The sequence below is a fragment of the Mya arenaria genome, chromosome 17, assembly GCF_026914265.1.
Source record: "Mya arenaria isolate MELC-2E11 chromosome 17, ASM2691426v1".
Taxonomy (NCBI): Eukaryota; Metazoa; Mollusca; class Bivalvia; order Myida; family Myidae; genus Mya; species Mya arenaria.
The window spans coordinates 29,757,438-29,776,617 of NC_069138.1; the positions used below are offsets into that span (position 1 = coordinate 29,757,438).

Genomic DNA, 19,180 nt, shown 5'->3' on the forward strand with positions numbered 1-19,180 from the left:
TCCTACATATACATAAATACACGCGAAACTAGCTCAATCGGAATGTTTGTGTCAGAATTTCCAGTCACACTGTCTGTTATCCAAGTGCCTTTGTGTCTGTAATTTTAAGGCGTTTCGGGCAATTATGCCATTCCTCGAGGGTGTTTTAAAGGGACTGTTCACCAGATTGGCACCGAAAAGATTTTTTCTGCAACGAATCTCAGGAAAATTATCTAAATTTTTTTTACTATTTGATATTGTAACTGTAATAAGACATACCAAAATGTAAAAAAAAATCGAGTCGGAGACCGCGTTCGAACCGGTGTCGCAAAAATAGCAAAAATAGCAGTTCAGTGCTGTATCCACAGTGCTACTAAGTCTTACTCCTAATAGATGGCATATTTAAGCTGGTTCTCCATCTCCACCTGCAGCTGTCTTACTTCCTCCTCAGCCTCTATTGTACAGCGCCATAACTCACAGTTCACAGAATGTCCCGACTGTATCACAATACTAACGAGACGTTTGAACACCCCTGCTGACATGGTCGTATCATCTAATGTAATGTGTGTTGTATAGTCAGCTGAGACGGCCTGTAGAGCAACCATTTGAAGAGCGGGCTGGTTCTCCATCTCCACCTGCAGCTGTCTTACTTCCTCCTCAGGCTCTATTGTACAGCCTATTAACTTACAGTTCACAGAATGTCCCGACTGTATCACAATAATAACGAGACGTTTGAACACCCCTGCTGACATGGTCATACGAAATAATGTAATGTTTGTTGTATAGTCAGCTGAGACGGCCTGTAGAGCAACCATTTGAAGAGCGGGCTGGTTCTCCATCACCACCTGCAGCTGTCTTACTTCCTCCTCAGGCTCTATTGTACAGTGCCATAACTCACAGTTCACAGAATGTCCCGACTGTATCACAATACTAACGAGACGTTTGAACACCCCTGCTGACATGGTCGTATCATCTAATATAATGTCTGTTGTATAGTCAGCTGAGACGGGCTGTAGAGCAACCATTTGAAGAGCGGGCTGGTTCTCCATCTCCACCTGCAGCTGTCTTACTTCCTCCTCAGGCTCTATTGTACAGTGCCATAACTTACAGTTCACAGAATGTCCCGACTGTATCCCAATACTAACGAGACGTTTGAACACCCCTGCTGACATGGTCGTATCATGTAATGTAATGTGTGTTGTATAGTCAGCTGAGACGGCCTGTAGAGCAACCATTTGAAGAGCGGGCTGGTTCTCCATCTCCACCTGCAGCTGTCTTACTTCCTCCTCAGGCTCTATTTTACATTGGTATAACTCACAGTTCACAGAATGTCCCGACTGTATCACAATACTAACGAGACGTCTGAACTCTCCTGCTGACATGATCATTTTTTCCAATGTAACATTCGTAAGGATAGAAAGGCGCCCATCCTGAAATGTCAAATTAACAAAGTAAGTAAATAATCAAGTAACAAATGACATTCGTTCGTTAGTCGTTCGAGAAAATGACGAAATAAATTGCAATATTTGACCAGGTTTTCTCCGGTACGAAAGGGCACAAACGTTTCTAGAGAATAGCAATACACGTTGTATACAACTGTTTAACTGTTAAAACGTTAAACGTGTCACCTGCACGTATTTTTTACACAGCATTCACGCATTGATGAATACTATGATTGCCAGATCGATAATAATACGAATAGACCAGCCAAGGTTATTAAATGAGTTTGCTAAAATGAGTCACTTGATCATGTTTCATTTCTTCATAATTACTATTTACACCCCTATTATCTTTGCAGTTAAAAAAATGGTTGTTGATTTGGCACAGGTTATTTTAACCCTGCACGAGGACACAAAGAACTTTAATAAATAACAGAAATCAAAAATTAAATGCCACATCACAATTCAACGAAGTTTAACGAAAATGGTTATAATGCCAAAAAAATCCTATAATATAAATGAAAATACACATTAAAATTAGGAAAATAGAGAATCTCATACCTGAAAAAAATAAATGTAACAAAATAAAAAATAGTTAAAAAAAACAACAGAAGGGATAAAATTTAGCAAAAGAAACCGGATTATATTTTTTTTTTTTAAATATATTAATACACAGTATTAAAAAATGATAACTAACACCAACCACCAATAAGGTAAAACCAATTCAACACATTATATTGCTCCACAACAACAGCAGCAGTAGCAACAACAGCAGCAACAACATCAACATTAACCACAACAAATACAAATGGTAGCACACAAAATGAATATGATATAAGGAATAAATTTGTCAGCGCTAAGTAAAAAAAATATTTTATTTTCACATAATTGCACAAGCTTTATTCATAATATACAAAACAATGCATTGTAAAGGGGGATCTCCTGGGGAAAGGATAATTTTGTACCTGTATTTAAAAGAGGCAACCAGGACGATGTTAAAATTAGAGAGGTATTATTTTAGGAAATGTCCCTTTTACAGTTGATGCTATTATCAATGGAATGTTTCATATACAAATTTGTTTTGACTTGAATGGGCTGAGCTACATTTCGGGAAATCGGAGCATAAACGAAAACAGTTGTTTGAAATAAGCTAAACATACAACATTAGACATTAGACATTGAAAAATGAAAGACGCGCTGGCACGACATTGGATTTTGGACATAAAAATAGCATACAGCTAACGAAAACCCAATAGTTATATGCGCTTGGGCGCATGTGAGTTTGGTTGGTGGTCACCAAAGCGGACAAGTGGGGTTTCTCCGGGTTCTACCGGTTTCAACCACAACACAAAACCATACTCTCGCGCATCATCGTGCCAACGAGAGTGACTTAGCATGTTAATTGAACTTTCTTAACGATATTTGAACATTAAAAATTAAAACGAGTTTAAGCTAACTCGGTAAAAATCCTTTTCAACGCAATAATTTAATGATAATTTAAAGTTAATGATGAGAAGTAAATTGTGAAAAATGTAAATGAGTAATAGAAATATGAATAAAGCACTGTAAGACCTTATTTTCCCCAGATCATATTCTTCCCATCTGAGAAAAATAGGACCCTATTCTTCACAGCTGGGAAAAATAAGATCTCATTTGTCACACATTTCGAACAAATATGTCACAGCTCCAGGGAAATTTGTGATCAAAGCCGGTTTTTTATGTACCATGAAATCACATTCCTGACAGGTCAAAAATTCCATTATTTCTTTAACAAAAAAAGTAAATTTTACAACTGAGTCACATTTGTCACAGATTGCTATTTACAATATTGCAGATATATTTTGTTGATATACATGAATTTGTATATAGTCTAGTCATAAAGAATCGTTGATTATGTTGTTATCGTTTCTGTTGTTGTTGTTGCTTTTAGTTGGCTGCAGTTGTAGGCGCAGTGGCGGTTGTTGTAGAGATAGTTTTTTATTTTTTTTTATTTTGTTGCTGTACGGGTATTATTGGTATGAGTAGAAATAGTATTGGTTCTTTTTGGCACCGTTATAGTTGGTGTATGCCTAGTAAAGGTAGGTGCCATTGTGTTTGTTGTCGTGAGTTATGTTGGCATAGACAGATGTACTGGAAAAAATATTTCCAACGCTTTCATCGGCAAGCAGTGAATACCGCAGTGCTAAAAGAGCATTGGTTTAAAGATAGTTCTGTTCCGAGCTTGCCTGATGTGGTCGAGCATTTACGATAGTGTAAATATAGAGAAAATTTTAGTTTTAAGAATTGGTGGTGGTGTTGTTGTTATTGTTGTTGTAAGAATAGGTTTATTGTTTTTGTATAAAGCGTAGTTTTAAGTATATGTGTTGTTGTTGTTGGTGTTGTTGTTGTTGTTGTTATTATTATTATAACTTTTATCATGCTATTATTATTATTATTATTATTATTATTATCTTATTTTTATTATTTTTTTATTTCTTTTAATTATTTCCTTTTTAATATCAAATTTATTAAACAGCAATGTCATCGACAAAATTTGTGGAACTATGATTCTCTTGCTTACCACCATTTTGGTAAATCATATATGTCATAATTTGAAACTGTAAAGAAAAGGATCCTATTTTTCCTAGACCTGTGAAGAATATGATCTAGGAATAATAAGGTTCTACAAAGCACTACCATATGGTCCAACATCGGAATCTCTGAAAAGAATGATGACCGTGATCTTCAGACGCTTTGTACGCTATAACGCCATATTACGAATGAACAGTTTCGCGAAACAGACAAGTTGCGCCAATCATCAATCCTTGACGTTGTGAAACTTATGCAATAATATGTACTGTCATATTTAAATGTTGCTTGTTTAGAATATGTGTTTTTTGTAGAAATAAACATATTAACTATTTATTCTGTTTTTGATTTTTTTCTTTCACATTTAATATACGACAGCCTTTGAACATATGGGCGATTTCCACAACGCATCACACAAGCGGTGTTGTAGTAAGCAGTCGGTTTGACGACTTCAAACTTAAAATAAAATGAAAGATACTTCATAACAGACTGGAAAAATGAAACTCGGTTCGTTCGAAACATCGGTTCCCTCGAGCCTTTAATTCGGACCCCGGCGTTTTCGACCGATCGCAGTTTTATTGTACATGTATAATTAAAAATTATATATTGAAATAAATAATTTACCTGGACTCGTACAGTTAAGACAACACGAGTTAAAATCTGAGAAATACATGGATGACATGAAAAACACAACATCCTCAGTGCATTTACAAATGATAGTGTGATTGCACACTCACTTAAAATAAAGATACCAGGGATGGATCTAGGATTCGAGGATAGACGGGGCGTAACTAAGGGCCTAACCTTTTGACTTGCGCTCCCCCCTCAGAACCGAAATTGTTTTGGTTTAAAGTGTCGGCAGTTAATAATTTCTAGTCCGTAATGGTGCATTTTTGGTGCACTTTGTTCTCCTAAATTGAAATTAATAGTAAACATGGGCGATTTAAGGGGGGGGGGGCGCTGGGTGCGTCCCCCTTGTCTTCGCTAGTGTATACATTAGCATACCAAGAATTCAAAAATGATTGTGCTTAACTGGCAATCTTAGACAGACAGGAATTGAGTATTGACCCTAAATATAATGAATTAAGACGACAATTATTGCGACCGTATTATTGCCACAGGCCGAATCTACAAACAGTTAAAAACTTAATTATTAGTTATACAAGAAACACCAAACATAATATATTGCAAATTCATTTACTAAGCAAGTACCATAATGATAAAAGTCACAATTGGAAAAGAAATCAGCTCCACGAGCTCAATAAGAACTCGTCATTCAATTAAACCTCAAATGTAATCATTTGTATCAATAAATACCAAGACGTCAAGCAACAGCTCGTTTCTTAAATGTAAAAAGAAAGGTTAAAGCAAAACAACAATAAATAAATAAATAATACAACCAACCTATTTTTAAAAGTCGCAACATATCCACATGTATATAATAGTGTCAGATTTTTTATTCTATTTATGGAAGTAATTGACACAAGTCAATAACAGCTCAAAGAACTTTAAGTTACTTCCCTCACTCCATTAACTGCACTAACTTTGAATAAAAGTTATAGTAGATAATCTTTACAGAAAATAATTTATGAACTTTTTCACTTCTCAGTACCTTAAAGGTACTCGCTCACTTTTTTGACCAAATGTTTGTTTCCGGTACTGTATCTGAAACTCTTATTTTATCATTAGTTTACTCCATGATATCGACATTGCAGATAAAGTGTAGATGGACACCGAAGGAAGCTTCCTGTGAAGTTTCATTGCATTTGGTCAGGTATTTTCAGAGGAGATGTTTTTTAAGCATTTGTTGACGGACGGACGGGCGGACGGGCGGATGGGCGGACGGAAAGACGAACGGACTGACGGACGGACGACGGACAAATACCGATCACAACAGCTCACCTTGAGCACTTCGTGCTCTGATGAGCTAATAACAGATGTTCATAAAATAAACATTTCCTGAAATTTCAAAGCTTTGCGTGATTAAAATCAGTCTTGAAACCGTCTATATTATAATTGCTCTGCACTTTCAATCGTGTTATATTTTCGAGAACAGTAAAGTTAATTTGTACCCGCATATTTTGTATGAAAAACCCTTTCGATAATTCCTACATATACATAAATACACGCGAAACTAGCTCAATCGGAATGTTTGTGTCAGAATTTCCAGTCACACTGTCTGTTATCCAAGTGCCTTTGTGTCTGTAATTTTAAGGCGTTTCGGGCAATTATGCCATTCCTCGAGGGTGTTTTAAAGGGACTGTTCACCAGATTGGCACCGAAAAGATTTTTTCTGCAACGAATCTCAGGAAAATTATCTAAATTTTTTTTACTATTTGATATTGTAACTGTAATAAGACATACCAAAATGTAAAAAAAAATCGAGTCGGAGACCGCGTTCGAACCGGTGTCGCAAAAATAGCAAAAATAGCAGTTCAGTGCTGTATCCACAGTGCTACTAAGTCTTACTCCTAATAGATGGCATATTTAAGCTAACATGGTCATATCACGTGATAACTTCGACTAGACAATCACGCATAAGAAATGAATTATACTAGGTACACATACCTAGTAATATTTTTTAATGGAAAAATACAAAAAAAAAAAAAAAAACTGCGAAAATAAATTAACTGTAAACTATGTTGTACTTCAGTTAGAAAGTTCCAATGCATTGTACACATCGATACCAAGTTTAAGTAATTTTTCGACAATTTTCATTTTTTATTTTCGCTGTTTTATCATACGGAGTACAGTCCATTTAAGGAACAAGGAATCGAATGGCTTCGAGGTGCTGTTCAACACATATTTGCACCATGTTATCGCAGTCAAATTTTCTACCTAAATGGACATTTTGTATGCTCGTAGGAATTCATGCAGACGACACAATAAAACAGGCGAAAATTGTTGAAACCAGGAAATGGCATTTTTGATTAACCATACAAGATATTTGCATACATTTAATGTTAATTTGCCCAAAATAGCTCTTTGCTCACAAACTTGTCCATGCATGTTTTGATGAAAAACATCTTCAGTAAATCCTACACACATACATACAACCAAAACTATCTTTATCTTATAGACTACGTCAGGTGTTTCAGTTCATTGTCTGTTATCCAAGCGCCTGTGTGTCTGTAAATTTAAGGCGCGTTGGCCAAAAATGCCCTTTTTCGAAGTTTTTTAAAACCAGAGTTGGACTCAAAGTGCACTTTAAACATCAAATGGTGCAGTTCTATACACTTTGCTGATATTTAAGTTATCGCAGTGAACTTTTTACCAAATTTGTATATTTTGTCTCCTCGTTTGAATGCAGACAACTTTTTTTAAATAGGCAGAAGTTGTTAAAACCAGATAATGACATATTTTGACCAACCCCGGACTAGATAAACGCATTTAACTTATAGTGATAATTTGCAAGGAATAGTGAAATGCAATACATTTTTTTTGCCAAAACTGATAATTTATATAGCACGTTGGTCCCAAGCCCGTCCTATTTTGAAAATTTCGCTTGCTCGTAGAAATGGCATAAAACATGCAAGTGACTCTAGCACACAACCTTTGTGGAAATGTTAAGGTACAGTGCTTTACAAAATCATAAATGCTTTAGACATTATCATCCAATGGTTGACACGTTAGCATACATACCATGACGTATATGGTTTTAACCAGTACAATATGTTAGATGTCAATCGTGAAAGGGGTTTTTATGATAAATTTATTAACCTATAAACGGAAACAAAGCCTGATATAAGTGATGCAACCTCAAAACAATGACCAGTCTTGTGGCAAAATATGCATAAGCTTTGCATTAATTTAGCAAGGTTAATGCGTTCCTTAATCAAGACGTGCAGATCCGAACAAGTTTGTTACCAACCAGAACTATCCACGGTTCAGGGCGAACAGTTCAACTCGACACAGACTAAAATATCAAGCTGAAGCGCGCTCATGGTTTGAACGTGCTACAGGGAAGCAGGCTATTAATGTTTAGATGTTAAATTACCATGTATCAATGCTGCGATTTATGGAGAATTGCAACGATATCCATTGAATATTAACAGATTTATCAAAAAGTTTTGGTTAAAAGTGGTTAAGAACAAATATTGTGTAAAAAATGCTATGTATATAACTCTTTATTAGAATACTGTATCGATGGTAAATCGAATTGGTTATCAAAAATTAAAGAATTATAATGCAGTTATGGCTACGCATATGTGTGGTACGACCCCCATCCATTACAATCTATTAATTGTAATTATTTAATCGCGCAGTGTAAGCAAACCATTATCGACAATTTTATGCAGGAATGGGATTTAGAAAATAACATTGTATTATCTTTATTATATAAACATATGAAACCGAACTTTGAGTACGAACCATATTTGGACGTACTTATAAGAAGTGCAGAAATGACACGATTAGTCCTTCAGATGAGAACTTCTACACATCGGTTAAGAATAAAAACATGAAGATACTGACGAAGCCGTTTTGAAAGGCATGAAAGTTTATGCTAAGTTTGCAACTCAAATGACATTGTATTCCATCTTTTTGCTTAAATGTGCACTTTATGTAGAACTTAGAGAAAAGGACATATTAAAAAGTGTTATTGGAGAAATCCAAGTGTTTCCAAGATTTTATTTTCGCCCAAAACTAACTATATTTTCTGATTTTAATCAAAATGTCATTTTTGAGAAAATAACTATATTTTTGGATTTTAATCAAAATCTTATTTTCGCAATTTATAACTTTCGCCCAAAGTAACCATATTTTCGTAATTTTAATCAAAATTTTATTTTCGTCAAAAATTACCCTATTTTCATAATTTTATCAAAATGTTTTATTCGTGAAAATAATTTCATTTCGCCAAACACTTACTATACTTTTGTATTTTAGTAAAAAAATGATTTCCCTGTTTTGAGACAAGTCGATTTCCAGGTATTGATGAGGACCACGCTAGCTGGTTGACAAATTTTAAGACGTGGGTGGGGTAAAAATATTCAGTAAATCTGTACATTGTTGTGGGAATTTTCGGGATGCTCGTATTACGAAATTACAATGACAAACAGTTCAAAATACATTTGAACGATTATCATGGCAATATCTTGAATTTGATGTCGGACCGATACATCACTTACAACATGATCGTGGTTAGTTATTCATTTTGAACGCTATGCTTCATTTTCATATTTCCTACCACACAATCAATTGATAAAAATTTTAGAGATAAAACTTAATTACATAGTATATTCATCTTGGTGTTCTGAAAATATTTAAAATAGTTCTACTGTAGCACTTACCAGATTTGGACCTTGTGAATCGTCGCTTTGTCCTAGTAACGCCGCCATCAACTGTGGTGCTCGTTTTTGTGTTTCAAAGCCAACCGCTAACTTGTAAACATTGAGCATCTGTAGATTAACAACGTCGGACAAAGACAGTGACAATAATGAGAGTTGGTTGAGGTGTTCGAGATGTCGGAGGCGCCCAAGGTCGAATTGTGAATCATTTGGGGAACTTTCCATCAATGTTACGTTAAGTTGTTGAATATTTTGAAGTTTGGATAATATTTCCTCAGCTGCTTTACATTCCCAGCCTAAGTTGTATAATTTGAGTGTTTTCAAACATGTTAAATCTGAGGATAGAAATGAAGATACTAATTTATTAGCTGGTTTAAGATGATCGAACTGTATCCCGCATTCTAATAATCCATTCAAATTCAATTGGTTGATATCTTCATATGGCACATTCACTAAAAGAACAAATTTTAGATTGTTGCAAATCTCTAAATCTAAAACACTTGGATCATTCCTGTCCTGAAACAAAGAAAAGAGGCCGCTTTCCTTCGTTATATATAATGAAACAAGAGTTGATTTTCTTTTATCCAAGCAATGTTTCACTATTGACTTCCGTTTTTGTAATCGATCCTTCTCCTCCTCCTCCTTCTCCTCCTCCTTCTCCTCCTCCTCCTCCTCCTCCTCCTCATCATCATCATCATCATAATCATCATCATCATCATCATCATCATCATCATCATCATCATAATCATCATCATCATACTCATACAACTCATCAAGCACATCATCAGTATCGTCGAGGATGACATGCTGCAGACATAACTCTGCTGTGGTTTCTCCGCTTCTCTCTGCCTCCTCATAGCCTTGCAGTATCATGTCCTGGAAAACTTTTGCTTTCTCGGGTGAATATCCGTCTCTTGCAGAGTATTCAGTAAAAAGTTCATTTAATGACTTCGAAAACACTTCAGCAGCAGTAATATTCATGCCGCATAGAAACAGGAACATCTGACGCATGCTAAAGACACCTTCCACCCTGTTATGTCTGTACACTTTCTGAACGTGTTGACAATTTTGGAGCAAATCTGAGCTGCTGCATTTCGCCAAATACAGTGCTGAACAGTATTCTTGAAGCGATTTGTGCAAAAACTGATAATACGCCGATCTTTCACCTATTTTACTACTACAGGACATGATGCCAGATTCAAGAGATTCTTGTTGGTACTTTTTCTCTAACTCACCCTTTGCAATGCCAAAAACAATTGAATCAACCTCATTTGCTGAAAACAGTTTATTGAAAGCTAATTTGCCCAAAGAATAAAGAAATTCTTCTAGAAGTTCGTTGTCTTTTATCTTTTTCTTGTCGTTCATTTCACACCACCTTTCTTCTATTATTTTCTCGTAAACTTCAGGCAGAGACATGTTTTCGTGTAGCATGTCTCTGTACCACAGCCAAACAATTTGAACAAGCACGATTGGAACACCGCTGAAATGCCATAATCCTTTTATTTTGAGGGCTTGAACGCAGGTATTTGTACGTTTAATTTCTTGGTCTTTATCCAACTCCTCAAGTATTCTCCGAACAAGCTTCTTAGGTGACTGAACGCCCTCCAGCAGCACATGATTGCCGAGTTGTAAGCGGCTCATTTTCAGCTCCGCTAGTTTGTATGGTCGTGTTGTTATCAATGTTGTACAGTTCGTCCATCCTGTTTCAACATGAGGAATTCGTTCATCACGCTTACATTTGATACAATGTGTCCACTCGTCTAAGCCATCAAGTAGAAGAAGGCAACATTCTGATTTCAAAATATCTGCTAACAGCTCTTTTGACTCTTTATCATCGGAATGAATCTGTTCAATCAAACACTGTATTATCATATCTTTGATTTTGCATTGATCATCAGCCTCTCGTAGCCTTATGTAGAATACGAACCCGAACCGGCTCAACGTGTTGTCTTTCTTTGTCTTCTCATTTCCGTCCTTTTTCAGTTCGCACCAGCCATGGACGATCTTTTTACAGAGCGAGGACTTGCCCTGGCCCGGTTCGCCCACCACGAATATTGTTTTAGCCATCTTACCATTGTCGCTCAGAAACATATCATTTATTTCTGATATTTTTTTATCTTTTATTTTACCATCTTTGTCTTTCTTGTTCTTCAGTACAAGTTTGGGCTTTTCATAAATGTCTTCTACGGCTGCATCGATGTCCAATCGGATGTTCATTCGGAGAGACGTTGTCTGGTAATGACTGAGCAATTGTTGGTGTAAATCTGGAAAATTATTATATTTTGTTTAAGATATTTAAAAATAAGAAATAAGAAATAACACTCAACAATGTTGTTGGTACTTGATGCTGTTAGTCAGTAATACAAAATAAATAAACGTTTTCGGTTGGCATTATGGTTACGTGTCTATTTGTCTAACAAATAAGTTGATAATATGATATATAATAAGAAAATTTCTTGCAGTATTATTTTGGTATATGTGGTATTTGGTGGTGTTAGATGGACAGCTATTGGTGTATTGCGTAATACATGTTACAAGTTTAAAAAAAATATTTCTATGAACTAAATACATCTCAACCAAACCTTCAAATAATGCTTTTCAAGTCTGTGTGAAGATTGATTGAAAAAAAACATCATTGCCGAGATGCAAATTAGTTGTGGCTGTAGCACCAATTATTGTCATTAAATCGACTGAGGTAAGAGTACACATTTTATATGCTACATATATTACCATGCAGCTAACAAAACTATTGTCAGTTTGACTGAATTCCTTACTTTTCCATTTAACCATGCAAATGCTATGTTAAATTTAAGATGACTGTATACATAGCGAACCTCAATGAAAACGCACCTCTCACAAAAATATGATAAATATGTTTCGTGGAATAAAATTGAAATCCCATCAACGGTCCTAGTAACCAACACATAAATAGTGCATGTGAATGTCAAGTTGGCTGCTCATTTACACCTACAGTTTCGTGCTAGAAATGAGTAAGCAGTTTATAATTATTAATAATATGGCCGCCTAAGGACGACTATTTCAAGCTTAAATGACGTTTACAGTATTACTGATGATGTTCACGTCACATAAATCAGTATATTACAGTAGTAAAGGTGTTTTTTCTATCACGTTTAAATCAGCAATGCTGACATAAATACTTTTGAATATAGGAGGAACAGGAACGTCACCAATTCCTCCATTCTGGCCATTTTGGAATGATTGCAGATTAACCTTTACTGTGGCCTTGACCTGAAGTTAGCAGTATGAGCGATAAAATAATTAATGTGACGCGTCTTATATTGACGATTTATTACTGACGTCTTGTTTTGAACGTTGATGTTAAATGACTGTGTAAGATATATACTATCAGCCAAATTTTACATTAAAAAACTACGATAAAGATGTAGTGCGCTGTAATTGACTGTCGGAATGTCAGTATAACTCAAATTATATTTCAGATACATTTTATTTCCATTTCAATTAGCTAGCCTACAGTTTGTCATCCTCAGCACCCCAGTGTATCATAACCTATATGATATAGGTTATGATATGCTGGGGTGACGAGGATGCAGTTTGTAGAATTACGATTCATTGTAATGTTTCTGTTTCATGTATTACAACAACCAGTATATCAAAAGATTGAATTAAGCGAATGGGCCATATAATAAAATGAATATTATATTGAGATGCTTTTCTAACGACCAGTATCACGTCTCATTCGGTGTAAAATTATTGTTATCTTGTTAACACCGACCTCGATTTGATATATAAATTCAGTAAAACGTCTTTTTGTTATATCCTTTTGAATATTAAGAAAATTCGATGTTGTTAGCAAAATGCCTTCTTATCTCACCCAAATGAATACATGTTATGAAGACCATAATCATAGGGTCGGGTCAGTTTAACCACTGAAGATAAACGTATATCGCATTACTGTGCACGTTTTGATTGTAATGCAACCCTCACATATTTCCTAATATTATATCAGTGAATAAAATTTGACACTGACGTAATTTGGCACGAAAACGTAAGCGTCATGGTTTTCGCAAAACAAATAAAATCTTCATTATGGCGACCAATGTGCTTAAAATAGTATATACTTTGTTGCTGCAATTTAATCTATCAAAAACAAAATGCTTTAGAACTCGAGAAGCTTGACAAAGGCTGGCTTTACAAGGCTCTCTTAGCTTACATTCTGCTGACCGTTTCGACACATTCTACTTTTGTTCAATTTACAGGTATCATTTTTTTTTCATTTTGTATCCACTGTTTTTTTAATAAACATTATCCTTATTTAAGTCATTTTCATAAATAAGGGATTTGATTGTTTAAAATGCATACTTATCAGCTGTAACATTTGTGTTCTTTAAGCACGATACTTCGTTATTAGTTGAACGTGAATCAATGATGTTGATAAGTTTTTATATACATGTGTAGTGTGTTTTGTTCATGTGAGAAAATGGTCTTTGTGAACTGGTTTCCTGTCACTCAATTACACACAGTAACAACTGTATTTGAGCAATTGTTATACTTGCAACTTTTTCAATAATATATGCATAACAAACTTTACCCCATGCAATTAAATAAATATATGTTTTACATGTCTACATCTAGGTTAATACTACCATAAGGACGTCAGATATAAACCCAATAGTAATCAGTTAAGTATAAGCCCCAAAATACACTGAACGAGAAACACAGCAGTATAAATATCACAGACCACACACGCACCAAATTAGACGCCCTCTAATTAAAACAATTCATAGCAGATGGTTAAAATGTTGCTTTCAAAACTACTTTTACTTCTTTCTGAAAAGTGAGTTCTTAGGGCCAGTTTTATTAAAAACTTCGTACGAACTAGACCCAAAATCTACGATCACTTCGTACGAACTTGCGTGCGAAGATTTCTGCGACCGTTTTATTAACGGTTTCGTACATCATTTCGTACGAACACTTCGTACGAAAGCTTCGTACGTAATTACTCTTCAATTGGAGGAAGAAACGGACGAAAATGTAAACAAACCGTAGATGTAAGTATATTAAAAAAAATATCGCAAATAATGATTTGATCTGCTTCGCTTTTCGAAAAATCAAAGTAGATATTTACTATTTATTTTAATAAATATAGTGGGTGGTAACCTTTTGTCGACTACGGTTGCTACGACAATGTTTGACCTATTTAAACAGCCGTTTCCTGTGTCACATTGCAATGTTTTCAGGTTATGACACATTTCGATACCATTCAACTATATTCATTTCTTATCGCTTGTACTGTGTATGATAATTAGTATTGCGTTAACATGTTAAATAATCACATCCCAAAAGGACTTGTCAGTACTGTACTATTACGTTCGTTTAGCTTAGTTATGCACCAGTCAATTGTAACCACTTTTTACTTTCCAGGTGGCCCGGCAGTGCCGGGTGACTGCGGTGGTTTTGTCTTTACGCCAAATCTATTGGGAAATTGGCATTATTTAGGGTCCCTTGGGTGCGGGGGCATTTGGCGGGGGTTTTACCAGCAGATTGTCCCCGCAGGGCGGAGACTTTGCCCGGGCTTGGCTTGACCGAAAGTCAAAATCCCCGCTATTCCCCGGACCTTGGGGGCGTGGTTACTGGTGCATTAGCGCATATTATTTGAACTGTTTCCTTAAGATATAAGTTTACACACTCAAATATGTTTTAATATACAATTCTATATACTAACCAGTATACAAATGACAGTTGTCATTATAAATAGGTAGACCTATTGTCAAGTATCTCTACAGTATACCCTGTTTGTTATTGATGTGATTTATAAAGTTTTTCATTGCAGGCAATCTTTTGAAAGAAAAGCTCAGTCATCTGAGATGCAGTGTTGCAGCCCTGAAAAGCATTGGGTATGACTGTATATCTAAGCATATGATTAAACCAACTATTGCATAAACGGCCTGTGATACTTCGTACGAAGTTCGTACGCAAAAAATACTTCGTACGAAGTTTAATAAAACTGGCCCTTAATCATTGAAACTCTTACTAAGTACAATGTTTTATAACTTTTTTATGTTTTAGTTGTCATGTTGTTTTGATTGAGTTTTACTTATTATCTTTTCACATTGCGTCAACAAACGTGTACATTTGACATACGTGTTGTAATCCCCTTCGATTGCTTTATACATTCTTCAGAGAATGCTAATTTGAAGATCTTACCTGACTTTGCTTTTGTTAATTTGGACTCCCTTTGTTCATCACGCTCTTTCTTCTGTTTTGTACTTCCAATAATTTCGTTTAGTTCGTTTTTCCCCATCTTAATTGCCTTTTCAGCAGTGTCTTTCACTCTAAATATGCCTTGTTCGATTGTCTCATTCAGAATGTTCTTAGCATTGTTTACACACGAATCCAGCTGTGCAAGAGAATTTTCAGAAGTTTTCTTTATATCGTAAATGACACTCTCACATTGTTTCTCTAAAGAGGACATTAACATATCGCTGAGTTTCTTAATGTCACCCTTTATCTCACTTGCATGTTCGCTCCATTTGCCTTCTTTAGCACAAGCAAGTTCCGTGATTTTTTGGACGCCTCTGATAGTAGTATCTTCGATAATATATTTCAACAAGTCCGAGTTCGGATCTATAGTAAGGGTCTTTAACTGAAAGTGAAATGAAGTAAATATGTAACGTTACTGTAACAAATGTAATTATTGTTGCAACAATCTTTTGCCCTACCTCAATTCTCATGTGAACCCAAAATATATTAGGTGTTAGGGGTAGGGGGGGGGGGGTTGTGGTGTGAATGTGGGAATGTGTGTGTGTGTGTGTGTGTGTGCGTGCGTGTGTGTGCGTGCGTGCGTACGTGCGTGTTTGTGTGTGTGTGTGCGTATATGTGTGTGTGTGTCTGTGTGTGTGTGAGTGTATGTGCGTGTGCGCGCGTGTGTGTGCGTGTGTGTGTGTGTGTGTGTGCGTGCGTGCGTGCGTGCGTGCGTATGTGTGTGTGTGAGTGCGTGCGCGTGCGTGTGTGTGTGTGTGCGTGCGTGTGTGTGTGTGTGTGTGTGTGTGTTTAAGTGCGTGCGTGCTTGCGTGCGTGTGTGTGTGTGTGTGGATGTGTGTGTGTGTGTGTGTGTGTGTGTGTTTGTGTGTGTGTGCGTGTGTGTTGGTGTGTGTTGGTATGTGTGTGTGTGGGTATGTATGCGTGAGTGTGTGCGTGCGTGTGTGTGTTTGTGTTTGTGTTTGTGTGCGTGCGTGTGTGTGTGTGTGTGTGTATGTGTGTGTGTGTGTTTTGGGGTGATGTTACGAAACGCAACGATATATTGATAATTTGTTTTCATTTTGTGACCTTGGAACTGTTAATCTGAAGGGGTAAAGGTTGCAAAAATTGAAGGTTGATATAATTTATTTATTTGGTTGAAATTAAGGTGCACCTCTAGTATTTATCTCGTTGAGCACCGAAAGGTTTCATTTCATTTTATGCTACAATTTTTTTAAAGGACCTAAATTAGAATTTAAGCAGAAAAGAACGTCAAATCAATTGTTTATGTCTCGTCATTTCGGAAATAACGTGATGATATCATGAACAAGCTCAGTGCGCGCTAAAATTTAATTGGACAACAAAACGGGTCAAACTTAAACATTTTTCAGGTGTCCGAAGAAGAAATAAGTTTTATTGAATCATTGGCAATAATGTTAAATTTAAATGCACTGTGACCCCATCATCTGAATGTTAACAATTAACTCCTGATTATTATTATAAAAAAATATAATCATGTCTGATTTACCATTTTATTTGCACGTTTGTCTTTTTTGAGACTCATTTATATATATGCTATCAAAATGTAAGGTTCAAGTTTCAAAATACATTTCATTTAAAATTTTCGTACTCCTGTTTCCGCTGATACTTTAAGGTTATCAACCGTAAGCACATTCTTTAATCTAATTTTGGTTTTAGAGTGAAATGTTAGACATGAACGCGTACATTACAAATATGTTGACATTCCTATCATATAAGTTTAAAAGACACCGATACCTTATTGTTATTTTTACGAGATTAATGCAACACACTATTGCTTTGGTAAAATCGTAAACTTCACTAATATGTTAGTAATAGTAGCTTCACTATTTTCAAATCTTTGTTACACACTGTTACTGTTGTTACGTATTACAACTGCATTAACCGCCACAAATAGGACTTTTTTCGTTCTTCAGATTTACACCCTATCACAATAGAGAATTTAATAGGGTGTAACATGTCAAACATGTAAAAGAAGTCCGCGTTCTAGATTTGTTAAAGGTTGTTACACCCTTGTAAGGTTGATACTACATCAGTAACAACACATTTGGGTTTTTTTAATGTAAAACCTTGTAACAACATGTAGTGAGTGGTACGCGTATCAATTGCAGTAACAGCCACAAACAGGACTTTTTCTGTGTTTTTTTTTTCTTTTCATATCGAAAATATATAAAAAAAAAATCGGCGTTCTTGCCTCAAAACATGGTGTAACACGATAAGTTGATGTTACATACGTTACGCGTTACGAGAGCGAAAAAAGTTGTTCCGATTTTCATCAAAATGAAATTCGAATAAACAACACTTTTGGCTTTGTTACAATAACTTAAGCACCCTGGGATTGAAACAGTTGCGCCAATGTCGTGGCCTGAATGTGACATTTATAATAAACAATGCAATCATTAAACATGTGTCTAGGACAAGAAAGATCCACATTTTTCAGCCAACCTTTGTATGTCAATGTTATGTCTGTCTGACCATCTGTCCGTATGTCAGGATTCTCTCTCTACCTTGTATTTACGCACAGATGAAATAGAGCATTTTTAAGTAATTCTTATGCATTTTTGTCACGTATTCTAAGCAAGAAACTTATCTTTTGAAATACGTTAATAAAAGAATATAAATTAGCTACGTTCGTTAAGAACTAACCGCGTCTTTCTGGATACAAAAATAGGGTGTTTTTTTCCTTTATATATTCCTAAAAGGAATGTATAAATAAATACATATTTTTTTTGAAAAGTCTACATATATTTTAAATAGTTCCGTATATAAGACGAGTGTCAAATTCTTTACGAATATTTCTTTAGTATATTTATCGCTATTTCACCCGTCTGATTTTTTCCATCGTTGCCTTTTAATAAATATACTTCCTCTCCGTCACCATGTTATATTTTTGTCAATTATTATCAGCCTCTCTACCTTACTTCTCCTGTCGCTATTGTGTTCATCTCTCTTTCTTAATAAATATCGCGTTCGCTTTTTCATCTGAATATACTATTTAACTAAGTAGCAGTCCGTCCGTTTAACTTATATTACTTCTGTCGATATATTTGCTATCTTATTGTCTTTTTTCCCCGTATGTTACATGTCATCGTGTTTCTGTGTTATTGTATTTTTCTGTCTATATTAAGTATCTATGTAACCTTTTTATCCGTCTATCATGTCTTGTTTCTCTCTGTCGCTTATTTATCCAATTGTCTATTATAATATCTCTCTGTCATTTTTTATTCTGACTTCTTACTATGTCGCTATTTTCCCCTCTTAACAATTTAACATGTTCATCTCCTCCTGGTCATTTTACTCGCGTATTTACCTGTCATCTCTCCGTCAAATATATTTTCCACCTTATTGTTATTACCTCATCTAGCTGTTTGCTCGCTTCCAGTATTTCTGGATCTCCCTGAAAATCTGGGTCGTTAAGCAACGCAAGCATGCTGTCTATACACTCAGTGGTGGCCTGGTCTGTCAGAGCACTTGCGCATAAGTCTGGCATATGCCGGATCTTGTTCACGTACTTCCGAGTCTGAAATATAAATTTAGTTAAAAAAAAATCCCTTATGGTACTTTTCATCGAGCATGCATTCGTTTGAACATACAAATAACATTTGGTAAATGCGTTCGATTTGTTACTGATGTGAACCAATAGCCAGT

At 35.5% G+C, this 19,180-nt stretch overlaps 1 protein-coding gene across 1 annotated transcript in view; it reads right to left on the reverse strand.

The window, feature by feature from the left end:
- Positions 1 to 9,710: 9,710 nt before the first annotated feature.
- Positions 9,711 to 19,180, reverse strand: part of LOC128223358 (uncharacterized) — a 98,894-nt gene continuing 89,424 nt past the window's right edge. Inside the window, exons 3-6 of the mRNA XM_052932637.1 lie at positions 18,888 to 19,052; positions 15,461 to 15,899; positions 10,035 to 11,538; positions 9,711 to 9,726 (exon numbers count right to left, since the gene is read on the reverse strand). Of these exons, the coding sequence (XP_052788597.1) occupies positions 9,711 to 9,726; positions 10,035 to 11,538; positions 15,461 to 15,899; positions 18,888 to 19,052 (2,124 nt within the window). The remainder of the gene's footprint in view (positions 9,727 to 10,034; positions 11,539 to 15,460; positions 15,900 to 18,887; positions 19,053 to 19,180) is intronic.